The 18,816-nt window shown below is 42.2% G+C and overlaps 2 protein-coding genes across 2 annotated transcripts; one reads left to right on the top strand and one right to left on the bottom strand.

Annotated features, from left to right (window-relative positions):
• Positions 1-1,076: 1,076 nt before the first annotated feature.
• On the bottom strand, positions 1,077-9,690 carry smim7 (small integral membrane protein 7). Its single transcript, XM_085132577.1, has 5 exons — positions 9,538-9,690; positions 9,279-9,320; positions 9,146-9,198; positions 8,944-9,034; positions 1,077-1,604 (listed from the first exon to the last, which is right to left on the bottom strand). Exons 1-5 carry the CDS (start codon positions 9,561-9,563, stop codon positions 1,589-1,591), a joined length of 228 nt encoding a protein of 75 aa, XP_084988703.1. The 5' UTR covers positions 9,564-9,690; the 3' UTR covers positions 1,077-1,588.
• Positions 9,691-10,423: 733 nt separating this feature from the next.
• tmem38a (transmembrane protein 38A) lies at positions 10,424-18,650 on the top strand. The gene is made up of 6 exons (XM_085132576.1): positions 10,424-10,961; positions 14,020-14,176; positions 14,448-14,632; positions 16,589-16,676; positions 17,223-17,340; positions 17,941-18,650. The coding sequence occupies exons 1-6, from the start codon at positions 10,838-10,840 to the stop codon at positions 18,145-18,147; spliced, it is 879 nt and encodes a 292-aa protein (XP_084988702.1). The 5' UTR covers positions 10,424-10,837; the 3' UTR covers positions 18,148-18,650.
• Positions 18,651-18,816: the final 166 nt, after the last annotated feature.

The raw sequence follows: 18,816 nt of genomic DNA, 5'->3' as shown, positions 1-18,816 counted from the left end.
CCAGAAACTGGATTTCTAGCCTGGATAAATATCTCTTCAGACATGCTGTAGCATGACACTGAGACATGTCATGGTTTAAGATGTTTTGAGTTTTGTGACATGGTTGTTATCCTGCTGGATGGGCACGGTCAGCAACAATACTCAGGTAGGCTGTAGGCTGTGGCATTTCAATGATGTTCAGCAGGTACTACGGGGTCCAAAGTGGCAAAAAATGTCCCCCCACACCATCAAACCACATCTACTCTGAACTGTTCATACAAGGCAGAATGGGTCTGTGCTTTCATGTTATTTATGCCAAATTCTGAGCCCACAGCTTGGATGTTGCAGCAGAACTTAAAACTCATCAGACCAGGCAACACTTTTATAATTTTCTATTGTTTAAATTTGATTTGGTGAGCTGCTGTGAACTGAAGCCTCAGTTTCCTATTACTGGCTGACAGGGGTGTGGTCTTGTGTTGCTGTAGCCCATCTGCTTCAAGGTTTGACGTGTGTTCAGGGATGCTCTTCTGTATATCTTGGTTGTAACGACAGATTATTTGCACTGCATTGATTGCATTATGTTTCTGCAATGTGACTGGCTGCTTTAACAAGCCTCTTAGTTGTGTCTAATGAAGATGCCAATGAAGGAATATTATGCTGCTCTGTTTTGTAGCTGAAACCCAGATGCCTGGAAGTATCGAGTCCACAGGCCCACTCCAGATGTCGTGTAGAATCGCAAATTAACATGTTAGCAGCAGGTTTCCATGAGTCTGACTTGTATTTCCCATACCCCTACAGATGCTCAAACTGAGATATGGGCGGGTTTGAAGGCCAGGACAAGACCTTGAACTCTTTATCTGCGTTAAACTGCTCATGAACAAATTCTGCAGTGCAGCAGGGCACATGATCCTGCTGAGAGAGGCCGCTGCAATCAGGGAATACTGTTGACTGGATGCAGGTGGTCTGGAACAATGTTTAGGCAGGTGCAGCATGTTAAAGTAACCCACATGTACACCAAGACCCAAGGCTTCCCAGAATATAGCCCAGAAAATCACATTGCCTTTTTTGACTTGCCTTCTTTCAAAAGACAGAACATATTTGATAATAAAACTTTATTTTTTTATTAAGAATAAGGTCACATTTACAGTGAATATACATTTAATTACAGCACATGTGCTGCAGAATAAAGAAAATAGCACAATTTTTCCCCCTAAGAAGTTGAAAACAAACACATAAGTGAGTAAAATAATCCTATTTATAACTCACAAATCAGATGCAGATTTTTCTGTGGAATCTGGGTGAACTGAGCCTGTGTAGGAAAAAGGAATAAAATGATGTTTCTGGTGTTTCTTTACCACTAACTACAAAACCACAAGTTTCCAGCAAAGGTGTTACAGTTAAAGAAAAATCAATAAAAATAAAAATGTAACAAGAGAAGAATAAATACAGCCATTCATAAATTCCTGTACAGCACAAAGGGTTGTAAACCAAAAGGAGTATAATTACTAGTAAAAGGGTCAAAGAAAGAAAAAAAGGACATTAAGGAGAAGCTGACAGCATCCATCTGGAAAGGGAAGCATCTTGGAGGAAGTCCACTGGCCACACACGATCATGATCCAAACAATCTGTGCAGATTGAAGACATTCGGCTAGTTAGAACAGCAGCACACTTCTACTAATTTCAGGAGAAGCAGCGCACATCTAAAGGGCATAAAAACTATTGATTTACATCAATTTACACACAAAAAAGACAGGACAGCACAATCATCAAGCACTTTATAGGTTTAACCTCAGTAATGCTGAGTTGGGACTTCATTCACTCTCAGATGGACTCATGGATTATACAAGTTGTTACAAAAGGACTCCTGGTCCATGTCTACATGACTGCATCACATATTCTGTGTTGATTTATCAGCTGTGCAATCATGGTGTTATCCTCCTGATTGACCACATCCTAAAGGTGCACCACTGGATTTGGGGATTGGGGAACCCATCATCAGGTTTATGAAAGCATTTTGGGGCAATTTGTTTGGTACGTTGGCACATAAGACAAAACCGTGGTAATAACAAAGTTAGACGTGGTCATCAGAGATCCCCAGAAACACTGACTGATATAAACAAGTGTCTGAAGTGTTCTCAGATTGGGTCCACGGCTTCATCCTTTAAACACCATATTCAAGTTTCTTCACACCAAGCTCTGGTTGTTCAGTGTTTGTCTGGACTGCAGACTCAGACTAATAATGTGAATTCTAAGAAGTTTCTTCTGCTCCCAGTTGTAAAGAATTGGCTTCTGGATTACTTTACCCCCCTTCAAAGCAGTAAGACTTCATTGGCAGCAACAGTCACATTTTTTTCTTGTTATAATGTTTATAACTTGAAAAACATGTGAAGGTGCTGACTCATGTCTGCAGCCTACTGCTACCCCACAACTGTATATTACCTTTAAAAGCAAATATGCGTAATCCTTAAATATCCTCCCCAAATATAATGCATTTATATGTGTCAGTGAAAACTAATACGGTATCCCAGAAAGTTGAATTTGTTCACATGGACTTCGTCAAAGGAGCTTGCAAACAAAAGCGTCTGGACTTCTTTAAGTTACTTGAAGACGTTTCACCTCTCATCCGAGAGGCTTCTTCAGTTCTAAGGTCAAATGGTGGAGAGTCCCAGATATAAACCTGGTGGGAGTGTCCCCCCACAGAGGGACAAAAGGACCCCCTGATGTTCCTCTAATCGCCTGAGCCAAGGTGTGGAACTGGGTGTGGGTCCCAATCAGCCAGAGTTTCGGATGAGTTCATTGTGAAACCTGGCCCCACCTTATCATGCAAATTCCTGAGGTCAGATGGCCCAGGGTGTGAGTGGGCCTTAAGGCGTCTGGGAAGGGATCTCAAAACTGGATTATAGATGGCAGAGAGTTGGTGTCGTAAACCACCGCCTCTGTTCAAAGATGGTCGCTCACAGTGGACATAGATGGCTTCTTTCACTCCTCTTTCAAACCATCTGTCCTCTCTGTCCAAAATGTGAACATTGGCATCCTCGAAAGAGTGACCTTTATCCTTAAGATGCAGATGGACAGCTGAGTCTTGTCCTGTGGAGGTGGCTCTTCTGTGTTGTGCCATGCGCTTGTGAAGTGGCTGTTTGGTCTCTCCAATGTAGAGGTCTGGGCATTCCTCGCTGCACTGTACAACATACACCACATTGTTAAGCCTGTGTTTTGGCGTTTTGTCTTTTGGGTGAACCAGTTTTTGTCTGAGCGTGTTGCTGGGTCTGAAATGCACCAGGATGTCATGCTTGGAGAAAACCCTCCTGAGTTTCTCTGATACACCGGCTACATAGGGGATGACAATGTTGTTGCGTCTGTCCTTCTTATCCTCCCTCGCTGGTGTCTGATCTTCTTTTCTGTGCATCTTTGCTGACTTTATAAACGCCCAATTAGGATAGCCACATGTTTTGAGTGCTTCCTTTACATGTGTGTGTTCCTTCTTTTTCCCTTCAGGCTTAGAGGGAACATGTTCTGCCCGGTGGTGTAGGGTCCTAATTACTCCAAGTTTGTGTTCCAGAGGGTGATGGGAGTCAAACAGGAGGTACTGGTCCGTGTGTGTGGGCTTCCGGTAAACTTCGATGTTGAGGTTGCCATTCTCTTCCATGTGCACAGCGCAGTCCAGGAAAGGCAAACAGTCGTCCTTTGTGTCTTCCCTGGTGAACTTGATGTTTTTATCCACAGCGTTGATGTGCGCAGTGAAGGATTCCACTTCTTGTGTCTTGATTTTGACCCAGGTGTCGTCTACATATCTGTACCAGTGGCTGGGTACTCTTCCTTTGAAAGAGCCAAGAGCCTTCCTTTCCACTTCCTCCATGTAAAGGTTGGCTACAATAGGTGACACGGGGGAGCCCATGGCACAGCCATGTTTTTGTCTGTAATAGCCTTCGTTGTATTTGAAATATGTAGTGGTGAGGCAGAGGTCTAACAGTGTGCAAATCTGATCGGGTGTGAAGTTGGTCCTGTCCTCCAAGGAGCTGTCTTCTTGTAGTCGTTTTCTGACAGTCTCCACTGCCTCCGTGGTGGGTATGCACGTGAAGAGAGAGACTACATCAAAGGACACCATGGTTTCATCTGGATCCAGGGTAAGTTTCTGGACCTTGTCAGTGAAGTCGGTGGAGTTCTTGATGTGGTGTGGGGTGTTCCCCACGAGAGGAGCAAGGATGGTAGCAAGGTGTTTTGCAATGTTATAAGTGGCTGAGTTTATGCTACTGACTATGGGTCTGAGTGGGACAGCTTCCTTGTGGATTTTTGGAAGTCCGTAAATGCAGGGTATGGCATCCCCTGGGTAAAGGATGACGTTTCACCTCTCGGATGAGAGGTGAAACGTCTTCAAGTAACTTAAAGAAGTCCAGACGCTTTTGTTTGCAAGCTCCTTTGACTACGATGACCTGGATGACTGAGAACCTTCACAGACATGTTCACATGGACTTGCATTTTCAGAAGGAGAAACGTTCTCAGTAATTCAGGTCACAGTAGTCTTAACTGGTTGAAAAACAAGCCAACCGGACTTTAAGTTTGTGAAGATGTTATACCTCTCATCCAAGAGGGTTCTTCATTTCTAAAAACAAAAGGTTAAGACCTAAGTATATAATCTATGCATGGCACACCATAGAAGAGTCACCTCAACAGGACAGGACTTAGCTGTAAATCTATACCGAAAGAACAAAGGTCACTCTATCGAGGATGCCAATGTTCACACTTTGGACAAAGAAGACAACTGGTACACATCCTGGACAGGGAGGAACGTTGGTTTGAGCGCAGGGTCAAGGAGGCCTTTTACGTGAATAGGGAAAGACCATCTCTGAATTGAGGAGGTGGCCTAAGGGTACATCTTTCGCCATCTTACAATGCTGTGATTGCAGCCATTCCCCAACTCTCCATAGTGAATGGTGAATGGTACTCTCATGGCCATGATCAGTGGTCTTTGATCAGGGGTTGTTGATCAGTGGTCATGGGAGTTTGCATAATCGTGATGGTAAATGGTAAAATGGCCTGTATTTGTATAGCGCTTTACTATAATAATAATAATAATAATAATAATAATACATTTTATTTATGAGCGCCTTTCAAGTCACCCAAGGACACTTTACAATAGGATAAAACACTTAGTAAAACAATGGCAGAATGAGAACAATAAAATAAAAGCACAAAATAAAATTAACAAACAGTGGATTCACAGTGAATATGCAGATTTGAACAGATAAGTTTTGAGTTGGGATTTAAACTGTGGGAGAGAACCAATGTTTCTTATTTCTGGGGGCAGAGAGTTCCACAGCCTGGGAGCAGAGCAGCTGAAAGCTCTGCTTCCCATGGTGGTGAGGGGGAAGGAAGGTACAGCAAGCTGGATAGAAGAAGAAGAACGAAGTGAACAGGCAGAACAGGTGGTGGTTAACAGATCAGAAAGGTAAGGAGGAGCGAGGTTATGAATGGCCTTGATGGTGAGCAGAAGAAGTTTGAAAATTATCCGGAATTTTACAGGGAGCCAGTGAAGTTCTTGAAGAACAGGGGTGATGTGCTGGTAGGAGGGGGTTCTGGTGATAATGTCCCTAAGGACCCCAAAGCGCTTTACACGTTCAGTCATTCACCCATTCACACACTGGTGATGGTAAGCTACATTGTAGTCACAGCCACCCTGAGGCGCACTGACAGAGGCGAAGCTGCCGGACACTGGCGCCACTGGGCCCTCTGACCACCACCAATAGGCAACGGGTGAAGTGTCTTGCCCAAGGACACAACGACCGAGACTGTCCAAGCTGGGGCTCGAACCAGCAACCTTCTGATTACAAGGCAAACTCCCAACTCTTGAGCCACGATCGCCCCACGATCGTGATGAAGAAACCAACCTTCCAGTCCATTGTTCCTTCAGTGGGCTGGCTTCAGTCATTATGCAAATGTACTGTTCAAAAGACTGGGGAAACCTGCAGTCAGCTGAGACTGAAGAAGTCACTTGGATGAGTGACGAAATGTTTCTCCCACTGAAAACGCTACGTCCAGATGAACAGAAACAACTTTTGGAGAGGCCATGCATGTCCACTGTGAACGACCATCACTTAACCGAGGTGGTGACAATGACAGCAGCTATCAGCCATCTACAATTCAGCTTTGATTATCCTTCCCAGGTGCATCTACGCCCGTTCACACCTCATCTCAGTTGACCTCAATAGCTTTCATGGTAGGGCAGGGCAAGGTGTCACAGTAGTTTCACCCAGCCTTTTTCTTTTCTCAAACCTTGTGATGTGATGACGCACATGATCAATAGTGTCAACGGCCACCTCCTAAGGGACAATCTAGGGGTTTAAATATCTGCGACTCCTCCACCTTTTGTTTTTAGAACTGAAGTGCCCTCTTAACTGAGAGGGGAAAGGTCTTGAGAAACTTCAGCTGCCTTCTTTTGTTAAGCTTTTAGGAGTAGCACCATTGCCTAACAATAGCTCACGAGGTCAGTCTCATGATCATTGCATGATCATATGCAAATTGTCATGACCATTGATTAATGGCCAGAGAGTTGAGGAATAGCTGCAACATACTATTAGAGCTACAGCACTGGTAAAATGCTGTAGCTGTAACAGTAACAGCTCCAGAGTGGTGAAAGATGTACCCCTGGGCCTCCTCTTGGATTCAGACATGGTCTCTCCCTTTGCATGTAAAGGTTTTTGCTTAGGTAGTGACTGTCCTTCTCCCCTGAATTGCCTGCAGCTATTTTTAGGCGCCTTCACAGCTTTGACAAATGTCCAGCTGGGACAACCACATTCCCTCAGGGCCATTTTTCACACAATGACCTTCAGCTTCCCAAGCAGGTCTGTGTGGTGATGGTGTTCGCTCTGTGTTGTAGTGTCCTGATGACACCCAGTTTGTGTTTTAATGGAGAACGAGAGTCAAGAATGAAATACTGATCCGTGTGCATTGATTTAAAGTACACGTCGACTTTTAAATGTCCCCAATTACTAATGGCAATTTGACAGTCTAAGAAAGCTAGCCTGCCATTTTTCATTTCCTCCCTGGTGAACTTGATAATGTGAGAAATGCTTTGTGGTACATCGTGAAATTTGATTTTTCACCCACGTATAATCCACATACCTGAACCAATTGCTCAACAGTGTTCCAGGATACAATAACAGAGCCCTTTATTTCTCCACTTTGTTCTTTTGGCTACAAATTAGCCAAAGTGGGTGAAACTGGGGATTTCACTGCAGACTTGTGTTTCTGCCTCTTCTATGTGAAATATGTGGAATGAGAACAGAGTTCTAAGAGCAGACACTTTGGCTTGGTGCTTAGAGTTCTTCCTGTTATGAGAAAATGTACTGTTTACAAAGTTCAGAAAGAGTGAAAAAAATTACTTTGATGAGCAACTAAACTGTTTGTTCCACTGAAAAAGCAACGTCCAGATGAACGAAATGAACTTTCTGGGATTTCTTTTTGATCTGTGAAATGTCAAAAAACCTCAATTAACAAAAAAATAAAAAATAAAAAAATCTAATCCCACAAGAAGACCAAACTCAAAACTTCTGACTTTTTTGTCGTGACAACCATTATTGTCACTGGTCTAGGTTTCTGGCAACAATTGGAATCTGTGTCACAAAGAAAGCTTATGTGGCTCAACATCAGTCTTCAGCACCTTCTCATATTTGGAGCACGACATATGAAACAAATATCTATGCATCTTCCTATGCTTATCCAAGTCAGTGCCCAATTCAGCAGCTGGAGCCTATCCCAGCTATCATAAGGTTGGCAGGGTACACCCCGGAAAGGTTGCTAATCTATTGCAAGGCTAACGCTGAGAGACAGACATTCACACTGGTGTTCACCTTTTAGGCCGATTTAGTCACCAATTCACCAAACCCATGCATGTCTTTGTGCAGCTATTAGGGGTGGGGGGAAAAATCGATACTGTGTAGTATCGTGATATTTTGTTTGCTAATAATGTATCGATACAGGGACAGCAGAAATCGATATTTTGTTACAAAAAAAGGTTTTTGTGCTCTGACTTCAGAGCATGTTGATCCTTTTTCTGAGCAAGAATCCTGACATTCCTTCACTGTCCAAATGTGTTTAACTTTTTTTTTTGGCAGCAATAAACATGACAGTTTACTTATTTTAATTTAAGACATGTTTTATTTTAATTAAGTTTAAAACTTTTTTATTTAATGTAAAATTATATTTTGTTTTAATTTACTTTCAAATTCTTCAGTTGCTGAAGGGGCTGCATAGTTTTCATAAATTGCATAGTTCATAATAGCTATAATTGTACCAGATGGTTGCGTTCAGTTAAGTTGGACTAGACTGTAATACAAACCGTTCAGTTTGTCAACAATAAAACTGAAATGAGAGAAAGACTGAGTGCGAGACTTTGATATTAGATAAAATGAATATTGATAAAGTTTACCTTTATGTACAGAATCTGAATATCGCAAAATATTTTAAAATTGCAATAATATCGTATCGTGCGTTAAGTATTGTGATAATATCGTATCGTGGGATGTATGGTGATTCCCACCTCTAGCAGCTATGGTGGTGGTTGTCTATCACATGAGTAAGATACTGAATCACGAGCTGCTAACGATGTGAGAGTGTCCAAATTTTAGAAAGCCTTTAGTTGTAGATAAAAGTATAAATTTGTGAGTGACTGGGTGAATAAGACTTACAAGAGAAAGGACTTGAGCTCTGAGTCCCTAGCTGAATAGAAGGGTGTTATGTAACTACTAGTCCATTTACTGTGGGGGAAAAGCTGAAGTACACAGTGAGAACTCATGCAAGCATGGAGAGAACGTGCAAACTCTACGTTCTCCACGATTTGAACCATCATGCTGCCCTATGAAACAAACACTAGGATAAAAATAGCTAAAGCCCACAGCACAAGTAATTGACTGCCTCTCAATAAACTGCATTTGGTTCATCAGCATCGACTGACACAGTCTTACTCACAGGATCATGCAGAACATGATGAAGATGTTCCACAATGCGATGAAGATCCGGAAGTACCGCAGGCTGAGCAGAAACTCTCTGATGTTGTCCCCTGAAAGATAGACTGTGAATCTTTGTGGCAATACTACTACTTCTCTCTCTCTCTCTCTCTCTCACTCACTCTCTCTCTCTCTCTCTCTCACACACACACACACACACACACCTGTTGTTGGTGATCCAGAGTCATCTCCAAATCCCTGCGACTCCTTCCTTTTGCTGAAAAAAGACACCCACAGTTAACCTTCAACATTCTGCTAACACACAAACCTAAAATAATAACTGACTACAATACTCACAGCTTGAAGTTCAGCACAGCCCCTGCGTTCACCAGTAAAGTCCTGCAGAGCACAAACACGGAGAGTTTGGTTGTCAGCTCAGCAGCGTATTAGCTGCTGAGCTGGCATTAGCACCAAGCTAGTTAGCTTGTCATTTTACGCCACACACGGCTGACTAACACAAAATTGCACAGCTTCACACAAAGACACATAGAGAACTGATTATCTCAATACAAGATGTGATTCCGTGTGACATCTGCCACACGACTCGATAAATTACCCGAATATCAACAGATCCCCGATCATCTTGATCAAATCACATCAGAAGCGCCTCACTTCCGCGTTCGGCACGTAATCAGAAATGTGACCAATACAAATCCGGTATCCAGAGAAATACGAAATGTTGTTATTCCCTGGGTTTAGACTGTAAGGTGCAACCTTACCGAACACTGATCGTCTGCCAAAATTGATTTTCAATGTTTCAGTGTATTTTTTACGTGTAATGTCTTATGTGTAAATAGACTTTAGTGAACAGGATTTATAAAGAGGTTATAAAGAGATTTATAAGCACTCAAGCACTTTAAAAACGACCACACACAGTTAGCCAATTAAAATATGTTTATAGAACTGTTGTTGTATTTGTTGACATTTTTCTGCTGCCCTCTAGGTCAGATCTCTCTTTAAAAAGACATTTTTGACGTTATTGTGACCTTTTATCTGGGCAAGTAAGAGATATATAAAAGCCACTTTGCCAAAAACTGATTGCAGCTTCTACCTTGTGACAGGTATGTATGTTATTGTTTTTTCTGTTCCTTCCTAGTGGGATAAATCATTTCTTTGGTAGCTCTCGAACTTCGTAGGTTCTTTTGGGTGTTTTTGTTTTGGTGAAAGGAGCTTTTTTTCGCATGTCTTTGGCTCCCCTTTTTGGAGAGAGTAAGCACTACATCTATTATCGTGGGAATTTAAAGCAAATACAGAGAATAATAAATTAAAAACCATTAATACATAGTTGAAATCTTGATTTAATTATTAGTGTTATTACGTTTACATCGACATCTCTGCACTCCCGATGAGTGTGAACAATGTTGGGATTAATTAAAGCATCATCTGGCTGTGAGTCAGAACGGCTCCAGGATCAGATCAGGATTGTGGGTGTTTTCATGAACGAGTGAATAAATATTTGTTTATATGAAGCGTTGACGCTTTATTTTTATATGTTTATTTCCCTCCTGTTGTGTCTCAGAGCTGCAGTAAACCCCCAGCAGCGTCTTATGGCTCGGCTGAGCGACGATCTCGATGAAGACAACAGAGCGAGCCTTTTGTTTTTCAGCTGAAGCGCCCGAAAAAAGCGGAGCAGCTGGCACTGAGCGCAGATGATGATGACATTGATGCAGAGGCCGTGGAGATGAGTGATATTAATAGGAGGGCTTGAGTGTCACAGTCTTTCACAGTCGAGACCGTAGGGGGGTGGGGTAGGGGGGGAGAGGCTTGCTGTGGCGGACAGTCGGCGGACCGGGTTTTGGAGGGTCTTCCAGACTGCGCAGTCGGAATAAAACAGAAACGCAGCTCAGACCGGCAACATGGACGTGCTGACAGTTCTTAATTTGGGCGATATTGCCCAAGCTTTCTCCAAAATGGGAATGTTTCCTGTGTTTGATCTCGCTTACTACATCGTGTCCATCCTCTACCTCAAATATGAGCCAGGTGAGTGTGCTTGACACTTTTCTGTTTATTATTCATGTCATAAATATGTTAGAATATAAGTCTGCGTGCTGTTTGTGCAACAGTCCACAGGCTGTTAAGTAAAATATATCCAGAATAGTACGTTTTATACACCTGTGACTGGAATTTAACCAGGAAGTAACGAATGAGGCGAGAAAGTCTATGACTTGCATGATGTGTAATTTCATTGTGAACTGAAGGCTTTATTTGTATTACATTTAGCTCATACTTTGCCTAAATACCCTTACAAGGACTTTCTCTTGCAGTTATCTGTATAGTCCTTATAAAGAATGACCTGTTACATAAACTCCAGCAGCAGCTCTGCAGCTCTGCTTTGCTTTATGTGAGGGAATGTGTGTTGCTGCAGCAGCCTGACCTCCTTTAGGAAATCACTGGAGTAGATTAAACCCCCCAGCTTTGGTTAAAGCCCATTTTTTTCCATTAAGATTTAACTCCTTTGAGTAACAGAGCCCGAGGAGGATGAAACCTGAGGCCTGTGCATACCAGTGACTTAAGCAATAAATAGAAGGGCCTGAAATAGAAGGTCAGTAGGACCTCCAGAGCCAACTCCCCCGCCACCTTTGCTGCACACTTGTCCCTGGGAATGTGTGCGTGTATTCTTTGAAATAACACATTGGCCTCTCCACAGAGTAAAACACGCTCTGTGATATTGATATGATGGTTTGGTCTTGTTGGCAGGTTTCAGCCTTGATGAAAGGAGCACAGAATGCATCTCACCCTCATAATAAGTTTAAAAAGAAGCCTGCCATGCCCATCGAGCCCATTTAAAACTGTTTGCACAGCATGATCAGAACAAATGCATCATCTCTCACATTTTCCTCAGCTGGAGGAGTCACTCGTCACATAAGCACAGCTGTAGGCCACTTGGAAGCCTGTTTTAGACCAACTACTTGGAAAAAGTTAATCGATATAAATGCTTTTATCAAGTTTAGTGAAGTCAGCATGTTGTTAAAAGTCTGTTGTTGGGGGACTAAAGTTTTATATGTATGCTGTATAAGGTAGATCAGGGAATCTTCCAGCTGGCACAGGGTCGAGATGTACTGGCCAAAAGACTGCAATGTGTGGAGTAAAGAAACATACTGCAAAAACGTAAAAGGCAGCCAAAACAGAGGGACTGCAGTTTGTGTGCATTTTAAAGTTAGAAAGTACCAGCCAGCACGAATCAGGCCGACTTCAACTGTAAAGCTTGCCTTATTTTCATGCATGCAATTTCACAGTCAAATGAGTCCTGCTGTGGCTCCCACAATATCACATTGCGGCCACAATTATCCTGCACACGTCTGTGCCTAAAATTGCACCAGAACTTTGAACTTTTTTCGGTTTATGTGACAGGAGAAAGGAGAGAGAAGTGTAGGGTCAAAGGTCATGAGTGGCCTGTCAAAGTTGCATACAGGAGAGGCCAGTGAGCAGGATGTATTTATAGGGCAGTATTTCTCAGGATCAAGTTGCCTTCAAATTGAGGAACGGTTGAACCGCTACACCCCCACCCACCTGTTGGTGGAGATTTGCACTCTCATCTCGACTTACTGTAACAATGCTGTAACACCGTCGAGGCTCTGTCCCACACGAAATGTGCGTACAGTCTCAAAACATGTAGCCTTTTGTGTGGTCACACATTTGCAATTTTTCCACTTTTGTATTTCTTACTTATAACTGCATCTGTTTTCTTGTTGCACCTCCTGCGTGCATGCCATGTCTAACTTCCTTTTCTTCTTTGAAATCATTTGGGCACCTAGTTTTGCTTTTGTCCCGTTGCTTCACCAGCTTCATCAGCTGTAGCACAACATGAAGCAGAAACATTTTTAGCTGCAGCGTCCTGAACACTGGACACTGATTTAGAAAATGTGGAAAACTTATGACAGTGTCAGTTCGCAGAGTTTTAAAGTTTAATTGGCGCCTACCTTGCTGTTACTCACATGGATACAACACGTGAGTCCACAACATGACTGTTTGTCATACAGGCTTTCTTTGTAGCATCTTTTAAGATATATGCATCCAGTATATTACAAAGAGCCTCTCGAGTCTGTATCCTTAAGCAAAGCAGCCATATGTCAACTCAAAAGTGACTGTAGTTATCCTGAGTCAACATTGACTGATGATAAAGATGTGTACTATCAGGGCGTGACCTGGACTGATAAACTGGGTGTGCACAAAGATACAGCACACACGGGATCCACTGATATTAGTATTTGCAGGCTGCTGGTAACAGTTAGGTCTGCAGTAGCTGGCAGAAATGATCAAAGATTAATATAGTTAATAAGTTAACATTCTGCCCAAAGTGCTGACTTTAATTAATTTAATTATATGCACATTTTACATAAGGAATCAGGAATCTGCTCACATGACATTTATTTGACTGGTATGCATTCGGTTTATACTAAGCACATTTTCCTTTATTTGAATAAATAAACCTTTGATTTTATACCTTTCAGTGGTGTTTTACTCAAAGTTATTGTTTCATATTGACTGAGGGTAAAAACTCTTTGAGTGTTTTATAGGAGCAAGGGGTGGTCCAACACAGCCTCCACGTTTTTCTCACTTGACAATTATAACAAGTATTATTGTCAAGGACTTTTTGCAAAGCATTCGATAGATCAATCAACTGATCAATCAACATCATTTTATTACATTTACAAACAGATAAAAAAGGATAAATAATGACTGTATTTTTTTTTACCACCACCAGGAGCCGCCAAAGTTGAACAATTTTCCTCTTTCTCTAAAGAAAACTATTAACTTCCAATCAAACATATAAACTGTTTGTAGATAAATCACCTGACTGATCCTATAGTTACTTTAGTTGGTGAGATGCTTAAGTTTTGGAGGATTTTGTTAAGTTTTTCTGTTTGTATAATCTTGGAGAAAACAGAAGAATGCGCAGCATCTGACTCTTTAATAAAAGCACAGAACACATCATCATCATCATCAGCTTCATGCGCACACTGAGAGCACTCATTGACCAGCTGCTGTGATGCTTTGATCTTCACACCCTTCTGACAGCTCGTCCTCTGTGTTGCAGGCTCGGTGGAAGTTTCTCGCAGGAGTCCCGTGGCCTCCTGGCTCTGCGCCATGCTCTACTGCTTTGGTAGTTACATCCTGGCAGACATCATGCTTGGAAGCTGCCCCGTCGACTATTTCCAGCACAACAGCCACATCCTGCTGGCCTCAGCTGTCTGGTGAGAAAACCCCCAGAACCAGTTTGCTCATCACTCGTGTTTTTATTTAACTTTCAAGATGACATTTATGATACAAAGATCTGTCTCTTCCATTAGACATCAAGGATAATGAGTTAAAGTTCAGTTAAAGGGTCAGGAAACCAAACGCACACAGTGGATTTATCCATTTATTTTATTCACAGGGAGGAGATTTATATGTAACAGGAAAGAAAAGTAATGTTTTATATTTGTTGAGGAATAAACTCACAAAGGTTGTCAATCTCAATTGCAGGTACCTCATCTTTTACTGCCCGCTGAACCTCTTCTACAAATGTGTGAGTTTCTTGCCCATCAAGCTGGTGTTGGTCGCCCTGAAGGAAGTTGTGCGCACTCGTAAGATCGCCGCAGGGGTTCACCACGCCCACCACGCCTACCACCAAGGCTTCTTCATCATGGTGATCGTTGGATATGTCAAAGGTCGGTGTGACAGGGCTTTTGGTGCGTGTATAGTCCCTAAATCACCAATGTTTACACTGTGATGGAAAGGTGATTATGCTTGTGAGTAGGGATGCACCGATACCGATACTGGTATTGGGTATCGGGGCCGATACTGTAAAATGTGGTAACTCCTAAAAGTTAACCGATACCACGAACCGATACTAACTTATTTAGTTAGTTAATAACTAAATAACTTTAGTTAGTTAATAATTAATCAGAGGGTGGATTGTCATTTTTGTTGTAGTTTTTTAGATTGGCCACTAGGGGGACATCCGTGCTAAACAGGCACAGGGTTAGGCGAGTGAGACTGGCGGCTCCAGATAAAAAAAGAGAAACTGGAGGCTGCTGTAGCTAGGCTAAACAAAATGTCAGCAGTGTGGACCGGAACAGCCAACTTTAACTGGGTTTTGGAAAAGCGATGAAAAATGTCAAGATAAAATCCACGGGCAGTTAAAATAACAGAGGCTCTGACTCATTTTATTGCTCTGGATGACCAGCCAATGCCAGTCGTGGAAAACATAGGATTGCACCGTCTTCTCAGCATACTCGAGCTGTGATATAAAATTCCCAGCCGCCCACACATCAGGGAGATAATGGTGCCAAAACTTTCTAAAGAGGTAAAGACAAGCAGTGTGTGCGATGTCAGTCCTTGGTTTAACGGCGCAGTGGACTGATGATCCAAAGCAGATGGGGAGTTCGTTTGTCAATGCCAAATACTTTCGTTATTTTGTTTGTTTGTTTATAATATGGACACTCTGCAATAATTTTAAAGTTTATTTTATTCTCAAACCTAATTTGTATTTATTTTATTCCAAACAGAAGTGTTTATTTATTATTCTGAAAGCTCGAGACAGTGCCAATAGTTCAGTGATATTTTGTTACATTACAATGTGGAGACTCTGCAATAATTTAACAGAAGTGCTTATTTTTCACTTGAAATTTTTTTGTGGTCATTTTTATTAAGATATTATTTATTATCGGCAGAGAATAAAATAAAACCTGTCTTCCAATTCATTGCATTTGTGTGTGTATGTGTGTGTGGTAGAAGTATTGGTTTTTGTACTCGGTATCGGCAAGTACTCAGATCCAAGTATCGGTATCGTATCGGTTTGAAAAAATTGGTATCGTTGCATCCCTACTTGTGAGGAACAAACTAGTCTGTAAGTGAGTCGTGGCAATTGCCAACTCTTTGGTACTAATTTAGTGGTGCATACATAGATACACATACTCGATGCATCTACATCTTTGTTACTGTGGCTGTTGGATCATCAGCCGCATGATTTAAACATGCATTAGTTGTACTTGTGCTTGCCTCTGTGGATGGATTACCACCAAGGCAACTGTGCTTTGAAAACTCCAGGCTCAAGTGGTTTTCACTAATGTGATAAATAATTCACTCAGGAGTAAATGTCCAGTGTAACAGGATCATAGCCAGGGTTATGTTTTGTGGTTAACCGGTGGTTAGCCATGCTTTCCGAGCCAACCTTTGGATCCTGTGTGGAAACAGAGATTCATTATGTGTTTAAAAAGGGTCGGGAAACTATTTTAGTAAATAAACTGTGCACAGTCTGAAGAAGAGGTTCCAGCAACTCCTTTTTTTTTGTATTTTTTGTAATATCCAATCACAGCTGCCCAATAGCTAGAAAAGCTGCGTATCAAATGTTAGGTGTGGGTTCATTCTGGTCTAACTTCTTTTCCAGACATGAACCTGCCAAAGAAAGAAAGAAGCAAAGCCTGACAGATGAGGTTGTGCAAAACGTTAAACCGCATTTCTACTTTGGCTTTTTATCATGAAAGCCTCCTGTCCCAGTTACAATAAGGAGGCCCTGCAGGTGTCCTTGTTGAAAATGGGCATAAGAAGCTGAAGTCAGATAAGAGCAGTGACTCACAACATAGACTTTTTTTGAATCCTCCTTTCTATTTTTATCCTCACAGGATCTGGAGTGGCTATCATGTCCAATTTTGAGCAGCTGCTGCGTGGTGTGTGGAGACCCGAGACCAACGAGATCCTCAACATGTCATTGTAAGTCTGGGGGGGGGGAAAATACAATGATCAGTGTCTCCTCAAACACAAAACCTAAAGCTAAACTGCACATAACGCTGAGTTTGCTAAAGTCATTCATGTGGTGCTCTAAACATGTTCTTACTTCTGGTGCCCTCTGGTGGTAGGACCTAAAAAGGACACTCTAAACACCATGGTTCCATGGTGAGTGGGTAACCTGTTTGCTTTACATGTGAAATATCCCTCACTTTAGACACAATATCCCTCACTTTAGACACAGACTTAGGAGTCACAAGGTAGTGTAGTCCTAGTGACTTCCCCAAGCCTGGATGAAAATGCAGTCAGGGCGTAAAACCTGTGCCAAATCAAAAAATGTGCTCCAATCTGCTGAGGTGACCCCTCGTGAAATAACGTAACAGCAGAAAGCACCCACTTACACAGTGTCAAATAAGAGTTGAATTCAAATTAAATAGCAGGCTTTGCGCCAGCCTCCACTCCAGCCCTTTTTGCTCTCTGTTTTTGCTGCCAGTGTTCGTTTTACCACCAGTTTGTGTTTTTTTTCTACAGCCCAACCAAAGCCAGCCTCTACGGTGCCATCCTCTTCACCATGCAGGAGGCCCACTGGCTGCCAGTGTCCAAGAGCACCCTTATCCTCATCTTCACCCTCTTCATGGCCACAAGCAAGGTACGATCAGCTGACTGAACTCAGAACCATCCACCTCTGTGAACACATCTGCACTGTGTCAAAACACTCACTTTTGCTTTGTTGGACTGATGAAACATGTTTTGTACTACACAAATCAGGGTTTATGGGGAATACACAACTAACCTGTTGGTTTTAATGTGAAATACATTGAATGTAAGTCTTATTGATCACAGGAGATCTTTTACCTGTAACATCAAGTGTATCATATTTGAAACACTTAACCAGTGGCACACTTGATCAGTGCGATAAATTGCGCAATACATTTTTAACCAGCAAAAGTAATAGAAATTAAATGTAAAATTAACATTTTTTCGTATTATGTGGTTAGTTTTTTCCATTGGAACTTCTCACTTAATAATTCTGAAACATGTGGGATAAACTCTAAGGCTGCTTTATTGTCGAACTTAAAGAAACAAAATAACACCAACTAGGCACAATGAAGGAACACAAAGCAAGAGGGAGAACCCGACAAAGAACAGAAGCAAACTGAGGGTTTAAATAAACAACATAGATTACTGAAGAGCGGAAACACCGGGGGAACACTGAACAGAATTTCATCAGACTGTTCTCTCCTCTCAGGTGGTGATGACCGCCCGGCACTCTCACGGCTCCCCCTTTGCTCTCATTGAGTCCTGGATCTGCCACCTGCTGTTCGGCTCTCCTCTGGCTGGTGGTGAAGAGGACCACCATCATCCTCCTCCTGCAGGTGCTCCATCTTCACCTCTCAAGACCAAGGAGGATCTGAGCGAAGGTGCTCGCAAGAGGAAGGTCAAGAAAGCTGAGTAGAGCGCCGCGCTGCACTGCCGAAACGATCGGACTTCCCATTCCTTTCTAAGACGAGGGGCAGTTTGATGATGTTTGATGTTTTGCCAAGTGAGAGCCTTTCTATTAGAGCAACATGGTGCTTTCGACATTTGACATCACCCGAGGACTCTGTAAATACCACAGCAAAAGCTTCACACCCAACCTGGACCTTTGAAACCTATTTATTTATGTGTCTGTGAACATCTGCATCCGTGCAACACTGTGTGGCGATCCACGGTCAGGGGCTGCAGCGTGCCCTCAGGACAGCTTTCGTTCCTCATCAGTAGTTGTTACCAGGAGCAAGTGGTTTTTATTTAGTTCACCAATTCTTATTTTAATGAATGAAATAGCAGAAAATGTTAATTAATTTGACTCTTAATCTGAAATTCTAATGTGAATAAAGCTTTATGTGAAAGAACACGGATGATTTTTACACTGAAATGAAAGCAAATTAATATCTTTCAATAAAATCAGGAGAAACAGGGTGTCTGTGTCGTGTCTGTGCCATTCGTAACCTCTTAATGCACAAGTGGATCTGCATGTTCTGACTCTAATAATGACCATGAAATCCATCTATCTTATCCAGGTCTGGTGGCAGGTGGAGACACCATCACGTCACACACTAAACTATACCCGTAACCCAAACTGTAG

Source organism: Neolamprologus multifasciatus, chromosome 15 (genome assembly GCF_963576455.1).
Source record: "Neolamprologus multifasciatus chromosome 15, fNeoMul1.2, whole genome shotgun sequence".
Lineage (NCBI taxonomy): Eukaryota > Metazoa > Chordata > Actinopteri > Cichliformes > Cichlidae > Neolamprologus > Neolamprologus multifasciatus.
The sequence above is the reverse complement of the archived record's forward strand: the minus strand, read 5'-3'. Positions and strand labels throughout refer to the sequence as shown.

Excerpts from the sequence above, each read along its gene's own strand:
- smim7 (XM_085132577.1), bottom strand. The coding sequence starts at position 9,563 with ATGATCGGGGATCTGTTGATATTCGG. Across the intron at positions 9,321-9,537 it reads GGGGATCTGTTGATATTCGG|GACTTTACTGGTGAACGCAG; the intron begins GTAATTTATCGA and ends TGTGCTCTGCAG. Across the intron at positions 9,035-9,145 it reads CTCTGGATCACCAACAACAG|GGGACAACATCAGAGAGTTT; the intron begins GTGTGTGTGTGT and ends TCTATCTTTCAG.
- tmem38a (XM_085132576.1), top strand. The coding sequence starts at position 10,838 with ATGGACGTGCTGACAGTTCTTAATTTGGGCGATATTGCCCAAGCTTTC. Across the intron at positions 10,962-14,019 it reads CTACCTCAAATATGAGCCAG|GCTCGGTGGAAGTTTCTCGC; the intron begins GTGAGTGTGCTT and ends TCTGTGTTGCAG. Across the intron at positions 14,177-14,447 it reads CTGCTGGCCTCAGCTGTCTG|GTACCTCATCTTTTACTGCC; the intron begins GTGAGAAAACCC and ends TCTCAATTGCAG.